Raw genomic sequence first — 24,545 nt, forward strand, 5'->3', positions numbered from 1 at the left:
TTTAAAACCAAAAAATATATATTATATATTTTCATATATACATATTTATACACAGCGCGCGCGCATGGTGTGTATTTTGTATATATTATGTATTTATAAAATATGTATGTGTATATGTATATATATATATATATATATATATAAGTTTTTCTTTGCACATTGATAAGGATTGTAGGTAAAGATTTATTACTCTTTTTAAATTTAATCGCGCGAAATAAGTGATGGCGCTTAAAACCTTTGTAGATGGCATTTGTAGCAGACGCTAATCTTTGTTTATATTTACATCATTTTACATCGATTTTGACACTTGTCGTTTATCACATTAAATTGTAATTGTAAATTAAGTTGTGCAGAACAATATTATGAATAATCATGCTTATCAATGAAAATTTCTCACAAATATGCAGTCATAAATATATATTTACATATATATGTGAACGCGGTGAAATGAGGTCTTCCCTCATATATGTCACGCTGTGTAAATAGATTTGGCAAGATAAAATGGCATTCTCGTTTAGAGCCGGCACCAATTGGTGTCACGATTTTCCGAAATTGGCCAGAGAGTCAGGATTTTACTTTAATATGCATGGTTCCAGAGTACGGGTCGATTGGAATCGTATAAGTATGAAGATATTATTACTCAACTCAATGCTGAATTTATTGTTACAAATTATTGACTTTTTTTTTTTGCAGGTGCTATAGATATTGATAGACTCATATGTGAGAGAGATTTCTCGACTATTGACGAAAATATTAATAATGTAATAGATTATTCCTTGGAAAGCGAGTATGATGTCAAGATCTTAGATTCTAATTTTGTTAAATTATTCAGACTTGCACAACTATCAGTTGAGTATTTGTTATATTGCAAACAGTATTTAGATCATAGCGTAATAATATTGAAAGATGAATTAAGACAGAAAATAGAACAAAATGTTAATATGAAAAAAGAAATTGCTACTTTGGAAGATACTATAAAGAGTTTGAGGGATAAGTCAAAGGAAAAACGTAAATTAATTGAAGCCACCGTCGGTGAAATCTCCAATGGCGAAATTTTCAAGGTATACAATTTTTTTATATATGAATTATATATAAATATATAAGAATGTATGTATAAATAAAATAAATTGTATTAATTATAACTTAAGTTGATTGACGATATTCTTAAGATGAAATTGTTTACTTTATAGTGTCCACATTGTCCAAAAACGTTTGTGCGTGCTATATTTGTAAATGCTCATATAGCGCGCAAACATTCATATATGTCAGATATGAGTGTAGCTACTTCGCCTATGCATGAACATTATCGAGTAGAAACAGAGAAATTGCACAATGAAATAAAAACATTGAAAGAGAGACTTAATCAAACTGAAAGAGTAATAAGAAATGAGTCTGACAAATTGCTAGATAACACAGAAGACTATACGAAAAATATAAGTAGAAATAAATATGATATCAGCAAATTAGATAAGTTTCAAGAGGAAAGAAGATATCAAGAAGATATAGAAAGTTTGAAAAACATGCTTTTTAATGAGATACGTGTAAGTTAATAATTAAATAACTTCATTTTTTTTATAGAATACTTTATAAAATAGATGTCTTTGTTTTTTTTTTATAAAATAGGCATTAAGAGAGAAGGATCATATTGTAAATGAAAGTATTTTGGAAACAAATATAAAAACTTTGATCAATCAACAAGAAAAAGAGATTGATAATTTAAGAAATCAACTTCTTGAAAGAGTAAGAGAAATCTCTATTGATATATATTAAAAATTTCCGTTATACATATTATCTTTTCTCGAATAGTATTGTTATATCATTTTTTTAGTTGACACCAGGCATGGAAAATATGCAAGTCAAATTGCAAACTCAAGAAAATTATTGGAAAGCCAAAATAGAAGACATGGAAGCTCAACATCATAGGGATATCGAAAGATTGACCACAGAACTAAAAATAATGCAGCAAATAGCTGATCGTATAAAGTCTGAATACACATCTAAGGTACATGACTTGGAAAAACAATCTATGGATCAATCCAATATGTTGGTGGAACAAAGGAAAGAATTAAATAATTTGTCGCGTGAGATTAGTAATTCGCAAACACAGATCAATAACTATAGAACTAGGAAAAAAGACATAGTAGAAGAATTCCATAAATCTCCTTTATTAAAAACAAAATGCGATAGCAATTATAATGATGCTGAAACTGATTGCAAGAGTTTAAACAGTGTTAGACAGGCCGAGATGATCATTGAAAATGTCGATAGTGAATCTAGTCAAGAATACACAGACAAACCAATATCAATCACAGCCCAAAACAAATATGTGCCTAATAAAAATGATTCTATAAAAAGCAAGAATAACACAAAACTTATCACTGATTTTAGCAAAATTGGAGAACATACTGTAAAGTGTAATCTGAAAAATACAGAAAGAGCAGAAGTGGTTACAAAATTAAAAAATAAAGTAAAATATGATACATTCAATGATGTAAATAAAATAATTGATTGTACAAATAAAAGCTTCGCTACCAAACAGAACATTCCTGTTAATGTAAATAAAAAGTACTTAGATATTACAAATATTGAAAAAGAAAGAACATTGCATTTCGATGACATAAGAAACGATAAAAAATCTGATTTATTAGAAAAGCATAGTGTAAGTTCTATGACAGAATCCGAATCTTCGTCATTGATGTTAGAATCAAGATCTGATAGTGAGAGTGTTACAGACGATGATATTACAGTGAAAAGATATGAAACATCTATAGTTAAGTCTTCTAATACCAGGAAGATATCAATACAAGAAGATGCACAAAGTATGTTGGATAACCGATTGAGAGATTTAGGAATTGATCCAAAATGGGAGGGAATACCTGCAGCAACGTTTAAGCAAAAGATGGAGATTATAAGGCATCAGCAAAATATTAATGCAAAGAAGTTAGTTCGATACAATCAAATAAAACAAAAAATACTTGAAGATGTTCTTCGAAGACTATCGATAAATCGTAAAGAATCAAAATGTTCTATGCCTGCAAAAAATTCTCCATTAAATAAATCAGTTACTCAAGTCAAATCAAAGGCTTGGAAAGCATTCAGCAATCATAAAGATAGCGGTAATTATATCATACATTTATTATATAAAATTTCTGATACACAGGAAGTTAATGTATTTTTTTTTAGATGAATATATATCTACTCAAAAAACGGAAAATACAACGCCTTCGAAATTGCATATGAAGCAGAAAATTGAGCTTCTTCCTAAAAGATATAAAGATGATGAGATGTGTGAGAATACGCGCGAGCCGTCAAAGAAAAATGACGCAGATGTTTATACCAGTCCAGAAGTGATTTCGACATGTCCAAAATTGATTCGAAATATTTCTTCCGCGAGTTCTATTGAATCTCGAGAGGATGTAAAACAGATTTCACCTACGAAAATAACTGTATCTGATACTAATGTGCGCAGCATAAGTTCTCCGCTCGGTAGAAAACAAGTAGCGCCGAAATTTTTTGGAAATAACGATTCGGATAGTACAATCATACAACAAGACGCTTTAATTCTATCTCCGAAAAACAGTAAAAGTGTCTTAAAACCGATGAATGGTTCAGTTTGTAGTTTGGTAAAGAAAAAAGTTTTATTCGATTTGAATGATAGCAAAAATGATACGACGATGTTGGAAACCGATCAGAGAAAAGGCCAAATAAGTAATAATGATTGGAGTATTTCGAGGTATTAAAGATTTTATTGTTATCTTCATTTTTACAATTTTATAATTTTTTTATATTATCTAAAAATATATTTTCATATATATATAACTAATTCATATTGTTTATTTATTCAGTCCTGAAAGGAGAGAATATGGGTTGCAGAAAGAAAAATCCATGAGCACGAGCAACATCGTTTTAAAAACTTCGCAAAGTGATAAAATCGCGGAAATATCAAAGAAGATACAAGAACAGGTGAGATCACACATGTATCGTATTCTATGTAAAATTGATACATTTTTGAAGTATTATTATACAAAAAATTTTTCAGTTGAGTATTGCAAGAAAGCCACCTGCAGGATCGGTTGAAACGATCTTTCGATCTAACACAAACTTACAGAATCTAACAAACTATAACGTGGAAGATGATTTATTGAAATCGATCAGTCTCACGAGCTCGATTTCGGATAATCCTGTGCAAAATGTTATGAGCCCAAAGGCGAAAGACAGCGTACTTCCACAACCTGCTCCGCGAACTCTGAAAGATAAAAATCTTACCATTGCCCAATATAAAAGTGAATTGAATTACTCTGATTTGGATTCAGATATAGATGAAATATTACAGATGAGATAAGATGTATTATATCAGATATATACACATATATTAATATCATCATTGATTGTATTTATATAGCTTTAAGATATTGCCATAATCTCTTCCTCTCTATGCTGTTGATGTCACAAGCTGAATAGATCTAATGTACAGTTTACTATATAGTTTTTATACATACATGATTAGTAATGTAAAAATGCATGTTTACAAGTGGATAAACGAATATAAGTTTTATATAATGTTTCATTTAATATGCGTTTATATGTAGTTATTTGTTAGGCTTTTTGATTACATATTTCCCTGCATTTTTAACATCGTTCTGTGTTGCAGTTTTGATGTTGACAAGTTTCTGTAACAGACAAATTACTTTGTAACAAATGAGTTTAAGTTAAGATTTTTTATACAGATTATATTATATACTGACCCTCTAATCTCATTAACGATATTTTCAAGCTCGATGGAAATTGCTATCTGTCTAAAATGTTCCATCTCTGACAAAAAGACTGGTTTCTTATAAGGTTGGCTTGTGTATGATTCATGAATGAATTCACTTAACGAGTGAAAGGCTTCTGCATAATCATCCATAAGTAACTACAATAGAAATTAGTAATATAAAATTCAAAACTGTATTAAGTGCAAATAAGACTGATATGCAAGAACAAGGAGGTATTACTTACTACCAAAGTAAAAAAGCCAGGATGACTTTCATGATAATCTAAGTACAATTTTCTCGTTTTTAGAACAAGTTCAACATACGTATTTTTTAATGCTTCTGCTTTTTCATGCATTGGCTTTTTTTGACGCTATGTATGAAAGTTATAATGTTACTTACACTGTGATACTTTCCCTTTAAATTCTAAGCAACTTTCCTTATTTTCTATATACTTATGGGAAATATTTAATCAAGTTTTGAATACTATGCAATATTTATAAAAATTATGTCTTATATCTATTGAGAAATAACAAAAGAAATTTCGAAAAGAATATTTCAAGCACGTACTATCTGCATTTCTTCTTCGGAAGATATCGAATCGCTAAAATCATTATTATCGAAATCATTAAGTGTATTCCTGATTAATGTATTACGACGACGTAACATCCTTGACCTATGCATTTCATGTTTTGTCTTTTTATCATCGATGATGATGTTTGATTCCTCATCTAGTAGTACCTATTTATCGATACCAATGATATAAAGTGCTCAGAATTCTGTTTAAAATAGTACTTCATACTTTTAATCCTGTCACATCATGATTTTCTTCAGACAGCGATTGATAATCTTTATTTTCCGTTTTCGTGAGTGCAAGGCGTTTTTTTTCTTGCGCCACTAGTTCACTCCTTTGTATTGTGATTTTCGGTAACATCGTTTTACTTTGCAATATTATGTCGGTCATCGTCGCTCCATTTTGCGGCCTTACGCTGACGCTGTAACTTGGGAATTCTAGACGACGCATTATCTAACGATATATATATACACTTACAATTAGCGAAATTTTTATACAATACATTGCATCTTGTAGGAAATTATGTTCGACAAGACAAACCTCATTCAAAATTTCCTTGACGAAATTTAGTATACAATTAGCAGTCTCTACTTCTTTATCTTCCCGATATTTGCTTATTTTAACGACTAATAAATTTTCTACGCTGTCCTTGATCCATGTGTGGACCTCAAATTTCTCCTGTATCCAGTCTCTATGAAGATCCACACTCTGTGTTAGCACTAAGATCGGCTTGACGTTCGGATATCGTTTAGAGATTTCTGTAACCGCATAGAGATTCATTTGTGTAAGACCAATTTTGTTTTCAGATATCAACGGACTGATCTGATTCGTATCTGTAAAAAAAATACATTCTATAAACGCACGTGTATTTCTATAAATGTATTTACGATAGTTTTATTTGGCTTAATATCGGATACTAACGGAATCCATAACTTTCACCCAATAGGTCTAAGATAACTAAAAATTCACCGCGTCGCGCCAAGTCGTTAAACTCTTCTCGATTTACAAGAATATAAGCGTTACGTTCATCATCGTCTTCGTATATTTCTTTTGTAGTATGCCAGCAACAGTATTTTATCTGCATGACATCGCATCTTTTAGTTTTAAAAATATTTACAATAAAAAAATATATTTTTTTATTACTTTTTCAGGAATTGTTCGAGCCAGGTGCAATGCCAATGCCATTTTCTTCAGCGCTGATGGTCCTGTTAGTATCATCAAAGGAGGGCTGATTTCGTCGTAAGGTTGCACATGATCATCCGTCTTGCTGATATTTAACTGCTCCAGTAATGTTAATTTTGCTACTTTACGGGCAGCTATCAAATCTAATGACGATGCGAATAGCATGGCTGATTTTACCTGAGAAATTTCTATATTCGATATGATTGTACATAATGTGTATAATTGTACAATATATTTTTCAAAAATCGTTTCACTTCACCTTTTCCGTTGTAAATACTTCAACACCATCGATAAATCTAACGCTGGGTATGGAGGATATCAGCATGTTTCGATAATTGGGCCATTTCGTGCAGGTGTTACCTGTTAAGTCTATCTCATCTATCGAACCTTTCAGATTCAGCACTTCCAACAGGTCGGAGATTTTATTAAACTTTAGATCTACGTAACGTAAATTGTACGCATCCTAATTGCATATGAAACGTAATTGCATAATTATTCATTAAAACGGAATTTATAAAGTTTCGAATCTAAAGTTTCGATGATTACTTTGAAAAATTCTAAAGTCGATAATCTATTATATCCCAGAATTATTATTCGTAAATAAGGCAACGTGTCTATGCCACGACCGGGTATAGTGGATTTAAATGACGTTATGCAATTGCCTTCCAAATTTAATTCCCGTATATTTAGACCATCCAAATTTCTTATACATTCAATAAGATTATAGGACAAGTTTACATATTGCAAGTATCTAAAATAGACCAAGTGATAAAATATACAAGTTGCAAATACACATCGTATGCGTCAATTTTATATATATATATATATTTACTTTAAATTTTCTAAACCAGAGATGTTTTCTATAGTGTTGTGAGATAAATTCAACCTGACTATACTCCAACAATTTTTCAAGTCGCCTATGTCCGTCATGTGATTGTAAGATAAATTTACGTAGGTAAGATACCAAGGAGGTGCGAAATTTGGCAAATGCTTAATCTTATTGTGCGATGCGTTAAGATACATCAAATACGGAAGACTGTCCAAAAATGGTAAACACGATATATTATTATAGGCAATATTAATATATTGCAAGTATCGATGATACTGCAACATAGTGACGTCTGTCAGATTCTGAAAAGAAAAAAAAGTAGCGGGAATAAAATGTATATATAGGATTTTTTGGGATAATTCATTACTAATCTATATTATTTAATTTTGCAGAGAGAAAATGACAGAGAGAGAAATGGATTTTTTAACATTACCCTGTGCTTCAGGATACATTTACCGAGAATGTAAAGACCATTCTCGGGTGATCTTGTTAAAAAGGATAAACCGGTGCCTATTAATCTGTCGGATAAGAAACCGCAGCATTCCCTGTTATCGAATGATATCTCATTTGGTCTTATTTGTATCACGGGCGATTTGTTGTCATCCCATAAATCTAAATCCAAGGCGTATCCTCCCCAATCGCTATCGATAATTCGCTGTTTTTGCTCATAATCGATAGAGACGGATTTACATTCGTACGATCCAGATAAATAGACCTTTATAAAGGATATAGAATAATTATTTAAAATAAGTATCGTATTAAAATTTAAATAAGAAAAGCTACGAATAATATACATTTAGAGTCGAAGCTGTCGATGATATTCGCGGAGAGTTTTTGGCAGAGATATCTTGTAATTTTTCACACGAAACATTTATATCCTCTAGACTATCTTCATACATTTTGTTTCTTTTTCAACGTCTTTTGTAAATTCGCGTTTTGTACTTTTTGGATATAAAGAATTTCTTAATAACTATATGAAATATAAAAGAAGTAAAGATAAAGAGTTAACATTGTGTTATTAGCATGTCAGTAGAAGTTTTCAGCTATTTTAAACAATCGAATCCCAGACAGCACAAAACATCCTCAGGATCATTCTGAATATGTCCAGGACGGTTCAGGACATTTGTAGGATGTTTTAAGATATTATTATAAATGATATATTTATAAAAATTTAATATGCATACATAATTATTTTTAGTTGTGTCGACTATTTAATATAATTTAGAAATCTTAAGTATTATAATAAGTATTAATGTCCTATAAATGTCCACTGGATGTCTGTAGGATATATCTGCCCTGTCTATTATATTGGATGTCTTTTGGATTTCCAGAGGACATATACATGTGCAATTAATTGTTAACATTAATTTCGTTTAATATTAATAATTGAATTTGATGCGCACATTTTCATATATCCAAAATTATTATTTATTTAATATTTCATGAGAAATGTTACTGTTCGCAATATTCCAAAAACTTTACAAACAATAGTATTCAACCGCTAGTTCGTTTGTTTACCGCTATGCGACACGCGAACTCGTATTTGAGATTTGGTCATGAGAATTATATAAAGCTTGCAAAGAGCAACTGACAAAAAATTACAAATGTAATTATTTTCTACCAATTCAATCTCTGATACAATCCCAACATAGGGAATTCAAATATTGGATTGTTTAGAAAATATTACACAACTCAAACCCGGGAGCCAAACCTAAAATATTCATGTACAGCACGAAAGCCTCAAATATTAAAGAACGGTGAACTATTTTTAATATTAGATTTTTAATATTGGCAGTAAATAACAAAACATAATTTTAATTCATATTTAAATTTTTAAATTTGCTCCTTGAAACATACGAAAAATATCCCTAACATATCCTATAAAAATCCTTAGGATGTTCCACAGGATCTCCCTGGATTCTCCAGAGGTTAATATACGGCTATCGTTTACTCTTCCACAGGACATCCAGAGGAGATCTGAGGATTACAATGGGATATCCTGAGGATATCCTACATGTATGTCCTGGATGCCCTTTGGACGTCCTAAGGACATCCTTGTGCTGTCTGGGATTGCTCTCTCTCTCTCTCTCTCTCTCTCTCTCTCTCTCTCAATTAATATATCTATCGATAAAAAATATTAATTTAAAGAGAGATATTTCATCTGTTTTAATTAATAAAACGTAATAAAAACGTTAATTAACGAAACGCGAGAAATTGCGCGAATATTAAGTGTTTTCAATTGACGAAACGCAATGAAACAATCATTTTGAACAATTTTAAAAAATAAATTCGCAAGAGGTTGCGATTGGTCGTTCACTGCGCATCCCACTACGCGCATCCCATCACGTTACCCTTCTTCGTATCTTAACGGGTACGTCTTTGCAGCTGAACTGGCTGCACCGGTTCAGAATTTATCTTCTTCCCTCCCCATTGGAGGAAGAAGGATGGGCTCTGAACTGGTGCAGCCAGTCCAGCTGTAAAGAACAGACCTTACATCATGGCCATTTCGGCGCACTTCAGTCGATTTCCGGCCGTCTTTCTCGTTCGACGCAACGTGTTGTGATCTCGCGCGAGTTCTATTGTAGTCGCGTTGTAGTTAATTTACGGATCGCGAGTGGACAATCGGACAAAAAGTTGAGCAAAACGTGCGCGGATCAGGCGCTCATCATCGCGGAGCGTGTAAATACGTGCGAAAGATCTTGGCACTTATATATCTAGAATAAGGGAGTATAAAAGAGAGGGAGAGAAAGAGCGAGCGAGCGAGCGAGCGAGAGAGAGAGAGAGAGAAAGAGAAAGAAAGAGCGAGAACGCAAGACCGCAAAAATGTCAGAGATTGACGCAAAAGTGAATATGTCGCTGGGTAAGTGGCCAGAGTCCCAACAATTTAACGATTTTGCCAATAATCCTGGGTGAGCGTACAGCTTCGCAAGCACATTGTTCCCCCATAAAAAAAAAAAAAAAACCTCGTACGAATAATGAACGACAAAATGGCGTCGGCGTACATGTGCACATAGAGTACCTGCATTTGTTTTCGCTTGTAAATCCCGGTTTCTCCCGTCGTGTTCATCGTCATTCTCCCCGACAAGGATAATACAGACGACAGGGCACATAACTGGAATAACGACGGGATGACCTCTGGCGAGGGCGCGCATTAATGCATTAAACGAGAGATATTCTTGACATTCTTGAAGAGGAAGCGATGTTGGGTAAAAATGGAATTCGCCGCAATTACCTTCTCGCACTATCGTAAACGTGATTATTTCGCCGATAACACAACAATCGCGATCTGTTCCGTGTCGAGTCGAGTGAATTTGTTGCAGCCGAAAAAGAAAGGGAGACTGGGAAATTCTCGATTAGAACACGAGGAAGCGATACGGGAACATCTCGTTTGTTGTAATAATTCTTAGGATACCCCTCGTAATTTATTTGATCCTGGAAGAGAATGTTCCTGCGAACAGATTGACGGAATGCTAAGGAACGATTTGACTATCCGTTCCAGGAAGTTTTTATCAGAAGAATTACTACACTTTCATCATATTCTGCAATCGCTATTGCTAGGAACTTTGCTTATTTCAGGGAAAAAAAAACGTCTGCAAAGTACGGGCACGTTAATGTACAGAAAATGCGATAGAAATGACTAGAGAATTTTTATCAGGAACTTCTCATATACAAAGAATTGGTTTGCGTCTTTTCTACCTCTTCTTTCCCCAGGAAGAAAAGGTTTACGGTAGAATGTATCAATGGGAATTTTCGCCAAAATATCAAGAAACAGAATCGAGAATCAGGAATATTCCATAAAGAATTGTTCTATGTGCGGATTAAATATATGGCGAAATTTCATATCATACTTGCATACCGCTATACTTCTTAAACAATCATGGATCCTGATCGCATAAATGGACAGAATTTTAATTTTTTATGATAGAAAACGTGCGGATTAATAGCATGTCATCCATGTTGGAATACCATGATTTTATAACATCTCTAAAATTATGGTTCTGCATCGACTTTCAACGGTGAACTTCTGAGATAAATTGCCCAGGGCGATATCCAGTTATAGAGATAAAACCCGAGCGAAAATTACAGTGGAAGGATCATCTTTATTCACGCTGCTAAACGAGACAATGTATATATCGTTACAATTACAATCCATTGTAATACGCATCACTATAATAATAGATTATTCCGATTTCATTATTTAGAAATCATCGTTGTCGGAGTATGCTTCCCTAACAACGTCTCAAACATTATGGCTTCGGTACGCTTTCTTCTAGATGGACGAAAGAAGATCGTCCGGATTCATGAAGGGTCTCTTAAAAGATCGTGCCAAGCACGTCGCGCGACCGTGTATGACTCATCCCAGACGAAAATCTCACTCTCTCGTCACGCGCGGGACAAGCGCGAGACATTGCGCAATACTGTATTCTTATCCGTTGCATCGTCGACAAATCTCTTATCGGCAAACAACAAATAAGGGAAATGGGACACTTCGGACGACGCATATCTATCGACAAAGGGCTTGTGTAACGGGAGCATGTTGCGCGCGGGAAAGATGAGATTTATTTAATTTTCATTTCACGACGAATATTTGATGGAGAAACTACAGTGAAATGAATCAAATGTGGATTTAATTTCGCTTCCATAATCTGTCTGAGACGCTATCCGAAATTAATTCATTATATATTGATATATAATATATCAGTAAAATGTTTTACTGGCAATCCGAAAATGCAGGTACTCTGTACGCAAGCTGATTTTAATAATGTTCTATAACGAGGGAAAATGCGCAATCTAATGCTCGCAGATATTTCTAGGGGAGGAACATGTATATTTATATAGTTATCTGTATCAAAAATAAATTTAATGGGGCAATTATTTATACGTGGGCTTCTTGAAAATCTTCTGAAATGCAATATCGTGTATGAAAGAGGTAACAATTGAATCGGAGGATTTATTACAAGAAGAATTACAACTGATTTATTATCCAGAGCTTGAACGAATTTATTATATAAAGAATGACAGAAAGACAGAGTCAAACAGAGGCACATCTCGCAAGAAGTATAATGTAAAAATTCCTGTATGAGGAGCAACAATTAGCGAAGAAATATGAACCGCAGTATTTCTCTAATAGCACACCATTTCGGAATAATCCATAAAGCAGCGAATGACAAATGGGGATAAAAATAAATGGATACTGAAAACTTAAAATATTACGTGAAAACTTATATTGCACATATTAAAAATTTCTTTTTATTATAATAATTTAGTCGTGTTCCAAAAAAGCATTATTTAATATTACTTATTTCAAATGAGATTATGAAAATGAATAATGATTCTCCTTTTTGTCCTAAATTTTGTGCAGTTTTCTAAACATTTTCACTTTTTATTAAATTATGTAATTTTAATATAATTTTGGTCAATTAGAAGTCGGTATGCGATTCTTATAATTTTTTTTCTCCACAATTATCTTTTTATGAATTAATATTTTTTTGATTATTTGATTATTAACTGTTATGTTATATGATTTTACATCAGATGAATAATGATTTCAGAAATGATTATCTATTAACTTAACAATTAAAATCTTTCATATTTATTTATTTATTTATTTTTTTTTTATGATAAATTGAGAAAGATATAACGATAAAGATTGCATCCTATATTAGTCATCCTTAGTGCCTACACAAGAGTATCTTTATAGGCAAAGACTTTGGGATTATGAATACAATATGATATATATTTCTTCTCACCAACGTTGGATACATGCTGAAATGATAATTTGAAACGAAAAATATTTATTTAAGAAATTGCGCTTCTCCGTTGGAATTAAAATGCATCGAGGAATATATTATTAAACGTTTCGAATTAAAGTTTTGTAAAGATTAAAGATTCGTCATCTCGCGCCGTACGTTTGCCGTACGCTCATTAAATATTGCGCATTTTCTTTTAAGATGAAATCATAAAGATGGAGAAAAAGAAAAAGAACGTGGCGACGAATGGAAAAACTGGCGGTCCCAAGCGCAATCGCGGTGCTATAAGAAGCCGAACCGGATTTAGAGGAAGAGGTACAAGAATCAAACGGGGCAATGTCGGGGTCATCGTGAAGAAACAGCAGCAGCAACAGACTTGGCAGCGCAATGCGAATAACACAAATAATGTTCGCGGTTTCGCTAAGAATCGCTTTAAGAAGAATGTCGGTAATCTCGCGAGATCGCGCAGCAATTTGAGTTTGAATCAGAAAACAAACGCGAGAGGTGCGTTCAACGTGCGCCGTGGCAGAGGCAATAGATTCTCCGGTTTGACTCGTAGCAGAAGTCGCACCAACCTCACGTTCAATCAGCGCGGCTTCTTCACGAATAACAAGAGCCAGTTAAAGAGAACGAATAGTTTACCGGATCTGCGAGATCCGAATTCTGTTCACAATCGCCTAGGATATCAAAGTCCTGCTCAAATCGCTTATCGGAATCGTGTGAAACGTGCGAAGCAGCTGCTGCTACAGAGACAGAATCAAAGATTAAACTTACAGAATCAATTCAGAGTAAGTTAAATATACATATATATATATATATATATATATATATATATATATATATATATATATTTTATGAGACATAAAGATGATATATGAGATAATAACGATATATATATATATATATATATATGTTATTATTACAGCTGGCACAGACTGGACAAAAGACTCTACTTTCTATGCAACCAAGAACTTTGGGAAGACAACAGATATTAACGTCGCAGCGTCGCTTTACAACCGGTGGATTGCGATCCGATCAAATCGCTCGTGCCCAGAGGCGAGCGCAATATGAACAAAAATTGATGAGAATGAAGTAAATTATAATTCGTCAAATGAATTTTGCAGCTTGGTTATTCTTTTATATGTGTGATCACAAATATTAAATTATATAAAAGCATCGATTTAATATTTTATAATCTGAATTTATTTATAATGATGTATAAAAAATTAATTGTTCTTCCGTATAAGATACAATGTCTTAATTATAATGATATCGTAGCTCTGCCCGACTGACTCCTACTCCAAATGTCAACTTCATGTGCACACTGGGAAATGAATACACGCCTACCACCACACGTCAGCGACCATTCACTGTCAACCAGAATCGACACACTGCGACCATCGGTAACATGCGACAACTGCCTAGAGGACGATCGCCATATAGACAAAGCCCACAGGGTGTAAATATGGTAGTATTTTCTTTTCAAGTTTTTTTCTCTTAAAGTATGTCTTTTTTTTTCTTATAAAATATTTATTTTTTTGAATTTAAATACAAGATTTATACGATAGATATGTTTATCGTAATTCCAGATTGGTCGAGCACCGTTATTCGGTGCACAATTCGGCCGGCAACGCTCGAGATCGAGATCACGATCACGTTCGGGCACGCACAACATGAACACATCCGATTCTAATGGAGACGTCGATGATCGCAGTTTCAGCGAAGTTATGTATAGCCTATCGGGAAATCTCGGCGTTACAGGGCGAACTCTTAATGATCGGTTTAGTTTTTAACTGATATAATCTCGAAAACTTTACTTTATATTCAAAAACTGATTGATAATCTATTAATGATAATTTACTGGTAATATCAGAGAAACGAAGGGAGAGTAACTTTTTTGTTTTTAATAATACAATATAGATAAAATGTTCTTTTTTTCTATGTAAACATTATTAACGACAATGCAATGCGCCCAATGCATTAATTAACAAAGAAAATTTTTTTTTGTTTTGTTTATTTTAATGCAAAAGTTGGTTTAAAGTATCGCTTTTTAGCATTTGCACTGTTATGTGTGTACAAACTATTTGTAGGGAATATTACGAAAGGTAGCACGTTTATCTGAGATTTATGATAATCATACATATAGATAGTATGAAAAGTGATTTTCATTTATCAGAACTAAAGGAATCTTAATTTTTTTATCTGTGTGCAATACCTTTGTAAAATCTTGAGTATTTTTTATTACACGAAGAATATGGGGAAGTATGTTATGTTTAAATACATATAACAGCAGACAGAATTTACTGCGGGAATTTCGATATTTAGGATGAAAATAAATCTCTTCTCTTAAGTGTATATTACATTTGAATATATGAAATAGATTGCTAATATCTTTTGAATGTACTTTCTTTTTGCTTTAAAAAATATACAAATCTTGATTATATATTGAAGTTGTATTTATCTTATTAAATTTGCAGCATTCTAAGTGATACACTTAATTGAATTAAATATATATATATATATATATATATATATATATATATATATAATCTTAATTATAATCAAATTGAAACATAAAAATACATATACATATATATGCATAGACAGTTGTGTGCGTGTATTTTTATGTTTCACTTTGATTATAATTAAGATTATCTATGTAATAGTCATGCATGGGGCACACATGTGTTGTATATCAAAGTTATTCTTATTAAATTACAATATGAATTTTAAATATTTATGAGTTTTTATATTGTATTACAGAAATATAATAAAACATGTGTGTACTATGTTTCATATAAATGAAAAACATTAGGTGAGCAGCGATTGCAAGTGTCTTTCATAAACATATTTGATGGTAAACATGAAAACTTTTATATTATATAGTCTTAATTTTCTTCTAGTTAAGATATTAATATTACGCCGCTGACTTTTTGTTATTCATTCCGGGGAATATGCGCGTATCTTTAATCAGAGTATGAGTTTACATTATCAATTGCTACATGAGTTCTTAATATACCGTTTTCTCAAGAAGTGATAAGCTGCATACAATGACGCAGTTGCAAAGAAATCTATTCGAAAAACATGAATATTTTTAACACGAGCAATGTGTCGATTCAAGTATCATCCACATATATGAATCGCGATTCATTTATCACCGTTGCAATAAAAACGAAGCAAGCATAATATGAATTTGTCGTCTATTCAACCCTCAGTCGTATGAATGTGCACGAAGTACTCTCGCGAGATTTTTGTAAGTAAATTAAAATTTTTCTCTACATACAATGTATATATATATATATTTATAGGCACGAAATTGTCTGACGAAGTTGTAAAAACGAAATATCAAATCTAACAATAATTTTATAGGAACCGATATCGGCAATGACAGTATACATCAGATGTCATATAGTAATTAAATAAACTGTCACTAATTGTCATCATGTCGTTTATGATATCGTCTTTAGCAGGAATATGCGCTCGAGGAATAAACAAACAGGTAAAAACGATGTAATATTTAAAAGAAAATGTATAAATTCTTTTCTGTAAAATTAATTTAAAATTATGCGATATGTATAAACTGCGCGATTGCAGATAATACTTATATAAAGTACTTGTTTTCTATGTAGCTGTTAGCGCACAAAGTGCCGATCTTTAAACAACTGGTGCGAAATTTAGAGATACACGAGCACATGGCGTACACTTTATTAAAGGAAGCCGGCATTCCTACTCCGCCTTTCGAGGTGGCGAAGACACCCGACGAAGCCGCCAATGTAGTTAAGAATCTAAACACTAAGGATATTGTACTGAAAGCGCAAGTTTTAGCCGGGGGTAGAGCAATGGGACATTTTAAGGATACCGATATCAGCGGCGTTATAATGTGCGAAACGTGAGTACGATGGAAAAATTAATAAAACACTAAAGAGAAACGATTGTAATCTACGACGAAAAGAAGCGGAATGTCAGATAATCTCTCTTTCTCTATTACAGACCGGAGCAGGTGAAGGAATCGGCGAGCAATATGATCGGCAAGGTGCTTATAACTAAACAAACTGGTGCGGCCGGAAAGATATGTAATTCCGTGATGGTGACGGCACGCATGTTTCCGCGTAAAGAATATTATCTGGCGGTGATGCTGGAAACTGCTTTCGATGTACGTACAAACTAAAAATTGTTCTTCCATCAGGGATAGCTTATCGTCGTCATTCACTTTTTACAAGGGACCCGTGATAATCGTTTCTAAACGAGGCGGCGTAAACATCGAGGAGATCGCCGCCGCCCATCCCGAAGCCGTGTCATATATACCGATTGACATAAGCAAAGGCTTAACGTCCGCACAAGCGGACAGCGTCGCCGAAAAGCTTGAACTCACGGGACACAGCAAAGAAATTGCATCGATTGTCGCCTGCAATCTATACGAATTGTTCGTCGAGAAGGACGCTCTGCTTCTCGAGATCAATCCGTTCGCGGAGGATATTTGTGGTCAATGTAAACAAAAAAAAAAAAAAAACCAATACAATAGAACAAGAGCACGATTATCTTATAAACGATAACTGAATAATGCGTTACTTTAATGCTTGCTGCAGATTACGCTCTAGATTGCAAATGTAAATTTGACGATAGCGCCGATTTTCGACAGAAGGAATTATTTGCATTGAAAGACACGACTCAGATGGATCCGAAGGAGGTCGAAGCGGAAAAATACAATTTAAATTACATAGCTCTAGACGGAAATATCGGTTGTATGGTAAACGGGGCCGGTTTAGCTATGGCCACCATGGACATCATAAAGCTCTACGGCGGTATCCCGGCAAATTTCTTGGACGTCGGAGGTACCGCTACAATCGAGACTGTGACGGAGGGTTTCAAAATATTGTCTTCTGATCCGCATGTAATTATCGATGTGAAATTAAATCGACAATTAAATAATGTGATCGATCGATTGCATCATCAATGGTTGGAATTTTCCAGGTGGAAGCTATTTTAGTAAACATCTTTGGTGGCATAATGAGATGCGACATAATCGCCCAAGGAATCATCGATGCTTTTAAACAGTTACATTTGCAAGTACCTGTAGTTGTGCGATTACAGGTGATTACTTTTAAAAATTATATTATCTGCAAATGTTCTTTTTTCTTTTTTTATTAATCTATTTGTTTCTTTGTAGGGTACTAACGTTGATAAAGCTAAAAAATTGATACTAGATGCTAAGTTAGAAGTAATTTCCGTAGATGAATTTGCTGAAGCAGCCGAGACGGCAGTCAAGTTAGCATTGATGATGAATTTGGCAAAATCTTTGGATTTAGATATTCATTTCGTTTCTAAATTAGCGGGGAAAACGAAGATCTCCGAGAAAAGCAAGAAGTAAAACTATTTTGGAACAGTTTACAAAATGTTTTATACTTGTATATGTCTATGAAATATATATTTTCTAATATATAAGAAACATCGTTTATAAAAATACTCAAGATGCTCTCGAATTAAAAAAAAAAAAAAATGAAAATAGTATCGGAAGAATATAATCGGCGAAAAAAGATGGCAAGAATTAAAATTTTTAAGATTTTCAAATATTAAATTAGCGTCGATAATTATGACTGTTTATAATTATCGAGAGCGATAATTAAAAATTGATTTACCACTTTAAATATATCAGTAATTTAAAAATCTCGAAAATATCAACTCTGAACATCGAGAAAGTATCAAGAGAATAATAATCTAATAATAAGTAGAGATAGAGGGCGGGAAATCAAATTTTTCAAAAATTGCAATCCAGGAATTCCTTAGATTTTTAAAACTATTATCTCTTATAAAGATATTATCGAGCTATTTTTTTTCCTTCGCAAATTCAACCAGCGCGAAAACCTCCTGTTCAGCGCTGTTCGTGGTGAGCCATTATCGGACCAGTCACACATCCACGAGCCTGCGTGGCCCGCGTCGGTTCTTCTGCGTCATACTTGTGCGAGGGAAACGTCAAGCTTTTTAGGTGGGGGCCACGAGGACAAAGCTCGCGGTTGGCAGTCCACAGCTGTCGCTTAGGCTGGCTTAAGCAAAGATGGCTACCATGTTATCGCGGACGATTTCGCTCGCAGAGGGTCTCTGCCGATTGAACGGTCCTAAGGTACGTCAAGCCAACCGGTTTTCGCGTGTATCATTTTAATTAAATATCTGGCACGGAGTACAAAGAAACGAGCAAAATGTCATGATAATCGCGACGACGAATTGATGGGAGGGAAAGAGAGAGAATAAGAGACGAAGAGGGAGAGAGAAAGAGGCAATGGTCGTACTAGAAACTACTGTAGTCTGCTAAATTGAGCGCCAGGGTCGCGAGTGATTTGAAGAGCCCAAGGATCTTGGAGGCGAGATTTTTTACCGAAATGACGACAGTTATGCAACTACGCGGAAAATCTACTTGCGCGTCGTTCCCTCGACGGCCGCGGCATCCGCTCTCGTGTGTGATTGCATATAATCGAATTATGTATGTACTACGTGCAAAGGGACACTTGTCAAACGACCGAGCACTCGGACTAATTATGCGATCGTCGTTCTATTTTTGGACGAGTGATTTAAATTTTCGAACGACGAGAAAGAAAATATTGACGATCGCACAATTCTTTCCTTTATCGAAATTGGCACTTGTCAGCGATGCGCGATTTTGAAATTTATAAACAAGAATAAAGATATATTAAATGCGCTGACACGCACGTGCTTGACATCTGTCAAAACTTGTTTCATGATATATAAAAAAAACTTGGATTTTTAATAAAAAAATAACTATATATATATATAAACTATCGATAATAAAGTATTAATTTTAATTTAATTTTGTCATATTCTCTTTAATTTTATCATCGATCTTTTTTCATTAATTATAGATAATTATGAAACAAAATTTAAGTGTTAAATCCATTCATAAATCCATTTCGTGATATTTAATGTAATATGCTTTTATAAAATAAAATAATTTGCAAAGAGAATTTTATTCTTCTAATTATCTAAAAATGATTTAAATTTTATCATTTTACTTTAGAAAGAGTCAGCCATAAATTGATAAAGAGTAATTTGTTGGACACAATTCACTTTTATTGTATATAAAGTATCATTGGCAAAGCTCTACACATAGCAGTTGCAATGTACGCAATATCAATATATAGTTCATAGATCGTGCAGCCTTCAAGAGTTGATTTCAAACATAGATTTATATTTAAATTTCTATACATTAATCATACATACATATTATACATTATTTATAGCGATAGACTCTACTTCATGTGTACTTTAATCTACTCATCTTATCTTATTCTCTTGATATAAATGAATGTGTCAATCATTTTCATCAACTTTTTTGCTTATCCTTGTTGTAATTGTATGTTTGCGTATCCCTGTTATAATCCAAACAAGCGCGAGAATGATTACCAAGTTTATTACATCACAAATTCTTTTTTTTTTTTTTTCAGATATTGGCATGCAAAACTAACTTGGCGAAACAACCAGCCAGGAATTTAAATGTACACGAACATATTAGCTACAGTTTGCTCAATGAAGCTGGTGTACCTACTCCGAAATTTGGCGTTGCCAAGACTGCCAATGAGGCGGCCAAACTTGCTACCGACTTGAAGACAAAAGATATCGTCTTGAAGGCTCAAGTTCTCGCTGGTGGCAGAGGAAAGGGACACTTCAAAGGAACGAATGTCAGTGGAGTGAAGATGTGTGAAACGTAATTATCACGTATACAGATAATTTTATATGATATATATTTGGAAATATATTATTGAACTTATTATCGTCGTTTTTATGCAGTCCAGAAGAAGCTAAGTCATTGGCGAGTCAGATGCTGGGTAAATTACTAATCACTAAACAAACCGGCGAAGCCGGTAGGATATGTAATGCCGTCATGGTCACGCAACGCATGTTTCCTCGTAAAGAATACTATCTTGCTGTTATGATGGAAAGAGCCTTTGGTGTAAGTTTTGTGAAGAAAAGATTAACAGATATTGACATTGTGTACAGAGAGAAGAATCTTATCAGATATTTTTTATTTCAGGGTCCCGTCATTATAGCTTCCAGCCAAGGTGGGGTAAATATCGAGGAAGTTGCTGCTACGAATCCTAGCGCTATCATGTACGAACCTATTGACATCGACAAGGGAATTACGAAGGAGCAGGCCGAACGTATAGTCAGCAAGCTCGGTCTCGATAACGTGAAAGATTACATTTCCAATATAATTATAAATCTTTACCAAATGTTCCTCAAAAAGGATGCCCTTCTTCTGGAAGTGAATCCTCTTGCCGAAGATATTAATGGAAACTGTAAGTCTGAGATCTTTCTCTTTCTCTCTTTATGATATTTTATAATTTATAAGTATTTCATTTCCAAACTTATATTTTTTTACAGATTTTGCTCTGGATTGCAAGTGCCGATTCGATGACAATGCCGAGTTCAGGCAAAAAGAACTATTTAGTCTCAGGGATTGGTCTCAGGAGGATCCAAAGGAAGTTGAAGCTGCGAAATTCGATTTGAATTACATTGCGCTCGACGGCAATATAGGTTGCATGGTAAATGGAGCTGGGTTAGCTATGGCTACGATGGATATCATAAAATTACATGGTGGTGAACCGGCCAATTTCCTCGATGTTGGTGGTGGTGCATCAACTTCCGCAGTGAAAGAAGCATTCAAAATCATTACTTCTGATTCACGAGTAAATAATGTACACGTAATGTCACTATTTATTTCTATGATTTAATATACTTTACATATATTTTTTTTTTTGTCTTTATATAGGTTCACGCTCTTTTAGTTAATATTTTTGGAGGCATCATGAGATGCGATGTCATAGCAGAGGGCATTATCGCTGCGACTAAGGAATTAAGCTTAAAAATTCCCGTCGTCGTAAGATTGCAGGTATTACAGTATTTGTAATGCGCTTTGTTTCGCAAATAATTATGAAATTGTACAAAACATACATTTCATGTTTTAACAGGGTACCAACGTGGACGAAGCCAAAGCATTGATCGCCAATGCGGGTTTAAAAATCGTGCCAATCGATGATTTGGACGAAGCAGCCCGAGTCGCAGTGAAATTATCGACCATTGTTAAATTAGCGCAATCTGAAAATCTCAGTGTAAATTTCGAAATACCGGCAATTTCCTAGATGGTGAAGAAAATATATAGTTGACGCAATGTTATTGAAGAATATTGATGAGAATATACTCAATATTGTTAAAATATTTCACCAGAAATCATTTGAAAGTAATAATTACAATAATAACTTCATATATATAATAATGTATTCTCGTTACAAAATAACATTTCAAACACAATTCTTTGATTCTTTGTGTAATTTGTAGAGTGAAAAATAATATATACAGCCTTGGATGTCTATATTACAAACGCGATATGACCATTGATATATTAAAATTTGAAGAACAGGCAAACTGTTGATGAATTATATGTACATAGTATAATAATCAATTTTTTTTTATTACAGATGCAAACGTTTGTAATATTGTAAAACTGTGTGGAATATTATTCAAAGATATAATTTATCATTTGCCCTACAGCAAGGCTCTGTGATTCAGTATTAAGATATTAAGTTGTGTAATATAATACCCATCTTCTCTTTCAACATTGCACAAAGCCGTGTGTTTAAAGATAATGAAGTGTTATTTGCATATACAGACACAAACGCGTCTATTCATTTTAAGGTGAAATTTCACGATAACCGTTCCCATATGGAAAATAAAGGGCTTTGTTTAATGTAAGATGCATGTGGCGATATATATATATATAAATTATTTTATATAATTTTGACTTGTGTCTTCGTTCCTTCAATGAATGACCAAATCATATTCCTGAGTATGATGCTAATGTCAGGAGATATTTTATACGATTATGCAAATGATCGTCGAAAAATGATATGTATACATATATATATATATTATATGCATATTTATTCTCTCTGTGAACTCGTCAAATTGTATTTATAATAAAACCGTCGATGATATTGCCAGTATCAAGTATCATGAGCGCTTTAAAAATTTTTTGTAAATACACTGGGAACTGCTTGCTCTTTTAATCATCAAATGAGGAGACGTAAGACATGACTTGCGATTCTTGAAATCCTGTATTTGTTAAACGGGTAATTTAATTCGAAATACTTGTACTTGTCACCTACAGATAATAAAATTATAGAATTAATATCAACGGCAATTTTATCTCTCTCGTACGTACTTAAGTATTTAGAAGAAAATATTTTATATACATTTTAAATGTTATTTCATATTTCGCGCTTTAGAAAAAAATCCCTTGGAATTGCTTTTACACAACCAATGTCTAATTTGGCCACACTGGATTTGACTGCAATTTCAAATTCCGTATTCCGTAACGATATTTTGGCAAGTGGCAAGGTGTCATTTTGGAAATTTCATTTGTGCGATTTTGCGTTGGACAGTCTCTTCGAACTTTCACGTGTTAGAAACATGGTGAGAACAAAGGCGGACAGAGTGCCTGCAAAAGGTAGGCTAAATAGAACAAAGACATTTTTGACAAATCTCTTTATTATTAATGAGTTGTATGTGCGAATGTTATTGTTTATGTATGTTGTTTGTTTACAGCTGTAGGCAGCAAGGCGCCTGGAAAAGTTAGCGCGGGTACTGCTGGCAAGAAAAGTAATGGCAGAAAAAGTATGGCATCTCTTTCATATATTGTGTATATATATATATATATATATATATATATATATATATATATATATATATATATATATATATTCTTTATATTCTTGGTAAAAGACAGATAATAAAGAAAACAAAATTTATATTTACAGGTGCAGGAAAAAGCTATGGAGGTGGAAATCCCTATCATCCAAGGGAAACACCGGAATGGCAGAAACCCATCACTTCATTTATGAATATAAGTTCAACAACTACAAGTAACGCAACACCAACAAAAGAAAAAATCGTAAATGCTTAATAAGTCATGCTTATGATAATTTCCTTGCTTTCTAAATTAATTTGTACATATGAAATATACACACACTTCCTCTTACTTTAGGAAAATCAAGCTTCAAAATCGAATTGTGAGGATCCGAATGCTGAAGAAAGCTCAACAGAAGAGGACGATGAAACTGATTAAAAAATTTCTATCTCTTATTCAACTTTTCATATCTCTCTATTTTATCGTTAAATTATTTATGTATTTTAACTATCTAACTGTTATATTCTCTTCTCATATATTCATATAATTATAAGTATAGTTATAGGTATTATATACAGGTACAAAAAAAAAAAGAGAAAACAAGATGAACTTTTCATTTTACTGTTGTTGAGTAACACTTTGTGTTCATTATTGTAATAAATGTTATTTTTGGAATTAATTGTAAATAAACGTTAGCGACTTTTATCCGAAATCTTAATTTTTACAAGCAAGAGGTATATATATAAAAAACAAGAAAATTGTAATT

General features: G+C 33.3%; 6 protein-coding genes across 12 annotated transcripts; 5 read left to right on the top strand and 1 right to left on the bottom strand.

Annotated features, from left to right (window-relative positions):
• Window positions 1–160: 160 nt before the first annotated feature.
• Dzip1 (DAZ interacting zinc finger protein 1) lies at window positions 161–5,050 on the top strand. Of its 2 annotated transcripts, none has more exons than XM_070293140.1 (8): window positions 161–622; window positions 694–1,061; window positions 1,191–1,541; window positions 1,624–1,740; window positions 1,829–3,116; window positions 3,184–3,733; window positions 3,846–3,963; window positions 4,040–5,050. In XM_070293140.1, the coding sequence occupies exons 1-8, from the start codon at window positions 502–504 to the stop codon at window positions 4,340–4,342; spliced, it is 3,216 nt and encodes a 1,071-aa protein (XP_070149241.1). In that variant the 5' UTR covers window positions 161–501; the 3' UTR covers window positions 4,343–5,050. The 2 variants fall into 2 exon arrangements, with proteins under 2 accessions (XP_070149241.1, XP_070149242.1); XM_070293141.1 differs by having other exon boundaries at window positions 161–616.
• Window positions 4,423–8,235, bottom strand: LOC138931896 (leucine-rich repeat and guanylate kinase domain-containing protein). Its single transcript, XM_070293144.1, has 13 exons — window positions 8,131–8,235; window positions 7,770–8,051; window positions 7,340–7,638; window positions 7,054–7,258; window positions 6,767–6,970; window positions 6,469–6,684; window positions 6,247–6,403; window positions 5,866–6,158; window positions 5,554–5,778; window positions 5,322–5,492; window positions 4,999–5,124; window positions 4,746–4,912; window positions 4,423–4,670 (listed from the first exon to the last, which is right to left on the bottom strand). Exons 1-13 carry the CDS (start codon window positions 8,233–8,235, stop codon window positions 4,610–4,612), a joined length of 2,511 nt encoding a protein of 836 aa, XP_070149245.1. The 3' UTR covers window positions 4,423–4,609.
• Window positions 8,236–9,764: 1,529 nt separating this feature from the next.
• LOC138931897 (uncharacterized) lies at window positions 9,765–15,529 on the top strand. 4 transcript variants are annotated; one of them, XM_070293145.1, is made up of 6 exons: window positions 9,765–11,462; window positions 11,539–12,266; window positions 13,288–13,874; window positions 14,012–14,178; window positions 14,365–14,554; window positions 14,676–15,529. In XM_070293145.1, exons 2-6 carry the CDS (start codon window positions 12,200–12,202, stop codon window positions 14,877–14,879), a joined length of 1,215 nt encoding a protein of 404 aa, XP_070149246.1. In that variant the 5' UTR covers window positions 9,765–11,462; window positions 11,539–12,199; the 3' UTR covers window positions 14,880–15,529. The 4 variants fall into 4 exon arrangements, with proteins under 4 accessions (XP_070149246.1, XP_070149247.1, XP_070149250.1 ...); XM_070293146.1 differs by lacking the exon at window positions 11,539–12,266 and having other exon boundaries at window positions 9,766–10,196; XM_070293149.1 differs by lacking the exon at window positions 11,539–12,266 and having other exon boundaries at window positions 9,767–10,023.
• A 221-nt stretch (window positions 15,530–15,750) lies between these two features.
• On the top strand, window positions 15,751–18,613 carry LOC138931898 (succinate--CoA ligase [ADP-forming] subunit beta, mitochondrial-like). Of its 2 annotated transcripts, XM_070293150.1 has the most exons (8): window positions 15,751–16,339; window positions 16,456–16,585; window positions 16,716–16,975; window positions 17,077–17,239; window positions 17,307–17,574; window positions 17,673–17,977; window positions 18,058–18,177; window positions 18,254–18,613. In XM_070293150.1, the coding sequence occupies exons 2-8, from the start codon at window positions 16,529–16,531 to the stop codon at window positions 18,452–18,454; spliced, it is 1,374 nt and encodes a 457-aa protein (XP_070149251.1). In that variant the 5' UTR covers window positions 15,751–16,339; window positions 16,456–16,528; the 3' UTR covers window positions 18,455–18,613. The 2 variants fall into 2 exon arrangements, with proteins under 2 accessions (XP_070149251.1, XP_070149252.1); XM_070293151.1 differs by having other exon boundaries at window positions 15,751–16,585.
• A 289-nt stretch (window positions 18,614–18,902) lies between these two features.
• LOC138931899 (succinate--CoA ligase [ADP-forming] subunit beta, mitochondrial-like) lies at window positions 18,903–23,096 on the top strand. Of its 2 annotated transcripts, XR_011446694.1 has the most exons (8): window positions 18,903–19,204; window positions 20,541–20,800; window positions 20,884–21,046; window positions 21,128–21,392; window positions 21,478–21,782; window positions 21,866–21,985; window positions 22,065–22,333; window positions 22,572–23,096. XR_011446694.1 is itself a non-coding variant. In XM_070293152.1 (7 exons), the coding sequence occupies exons 1-7, from the start codon at window positions 19,139–19,141 to the stop codon at window positions 22,233–22,235; spliced, it is 1,350 nt and encodes a 449-aa protein (XP_070149253.1). In that variant the 5' UTR covers window positions 18,903–19,138; the 3' UTR covers window positions 22,236–23,096. The 2 variants fall into 2 exon arrangements, 1 of the variants encoding a protein (XP_070149253.1); XM_070293152.1 differs by having other exon boundaries at window positions 22,065–23,096.
• Window positions 23,097–23,339: 243 nt separating this feature from the next.
• LOC138931900 (PCNA-associated factor) lies at window positions 23,340–24,446 on the top strand. Its single transcript, XM_070293153.1, has 4 exons — window positions 23,340–23,599; window positions 23,698–23,766; window positions 23,910–24,043; window positions 24,137–24,446. The coding sequence occupies exons 1-4, from the start codon at window positions 23,353–23,355 to the stop codon at window positions 24,215–24,217; spliced, it is 531 nt and encodes a 176-aa protein (XP_070149254.1). The 5' UTR covers window positions 23,340–23,352; the 3' UTR covers window positions 24,218–24,446.
• The last annotated feature ends 99 nt before the right edge of the window (window positions 24,447–24,545 follow it).

Source organism: Polyergus mexicanus, unplaced genomic scaffold, assembly GCF_030449975.1.
Source record: "Polyergus mexicanus isolate NDT 795.1 unplaced genomic scaffold, iyPolMexi1.0 SCAF_3, whole genome shotgun sequence".
Taxonomy (NCBI): domain Eukaryota; kingdom Metazoa; phylum Arthropoda; class Insecta; order Hymenoptera; family Formicidae; genus Polyergus; species Polyergus mexicanus.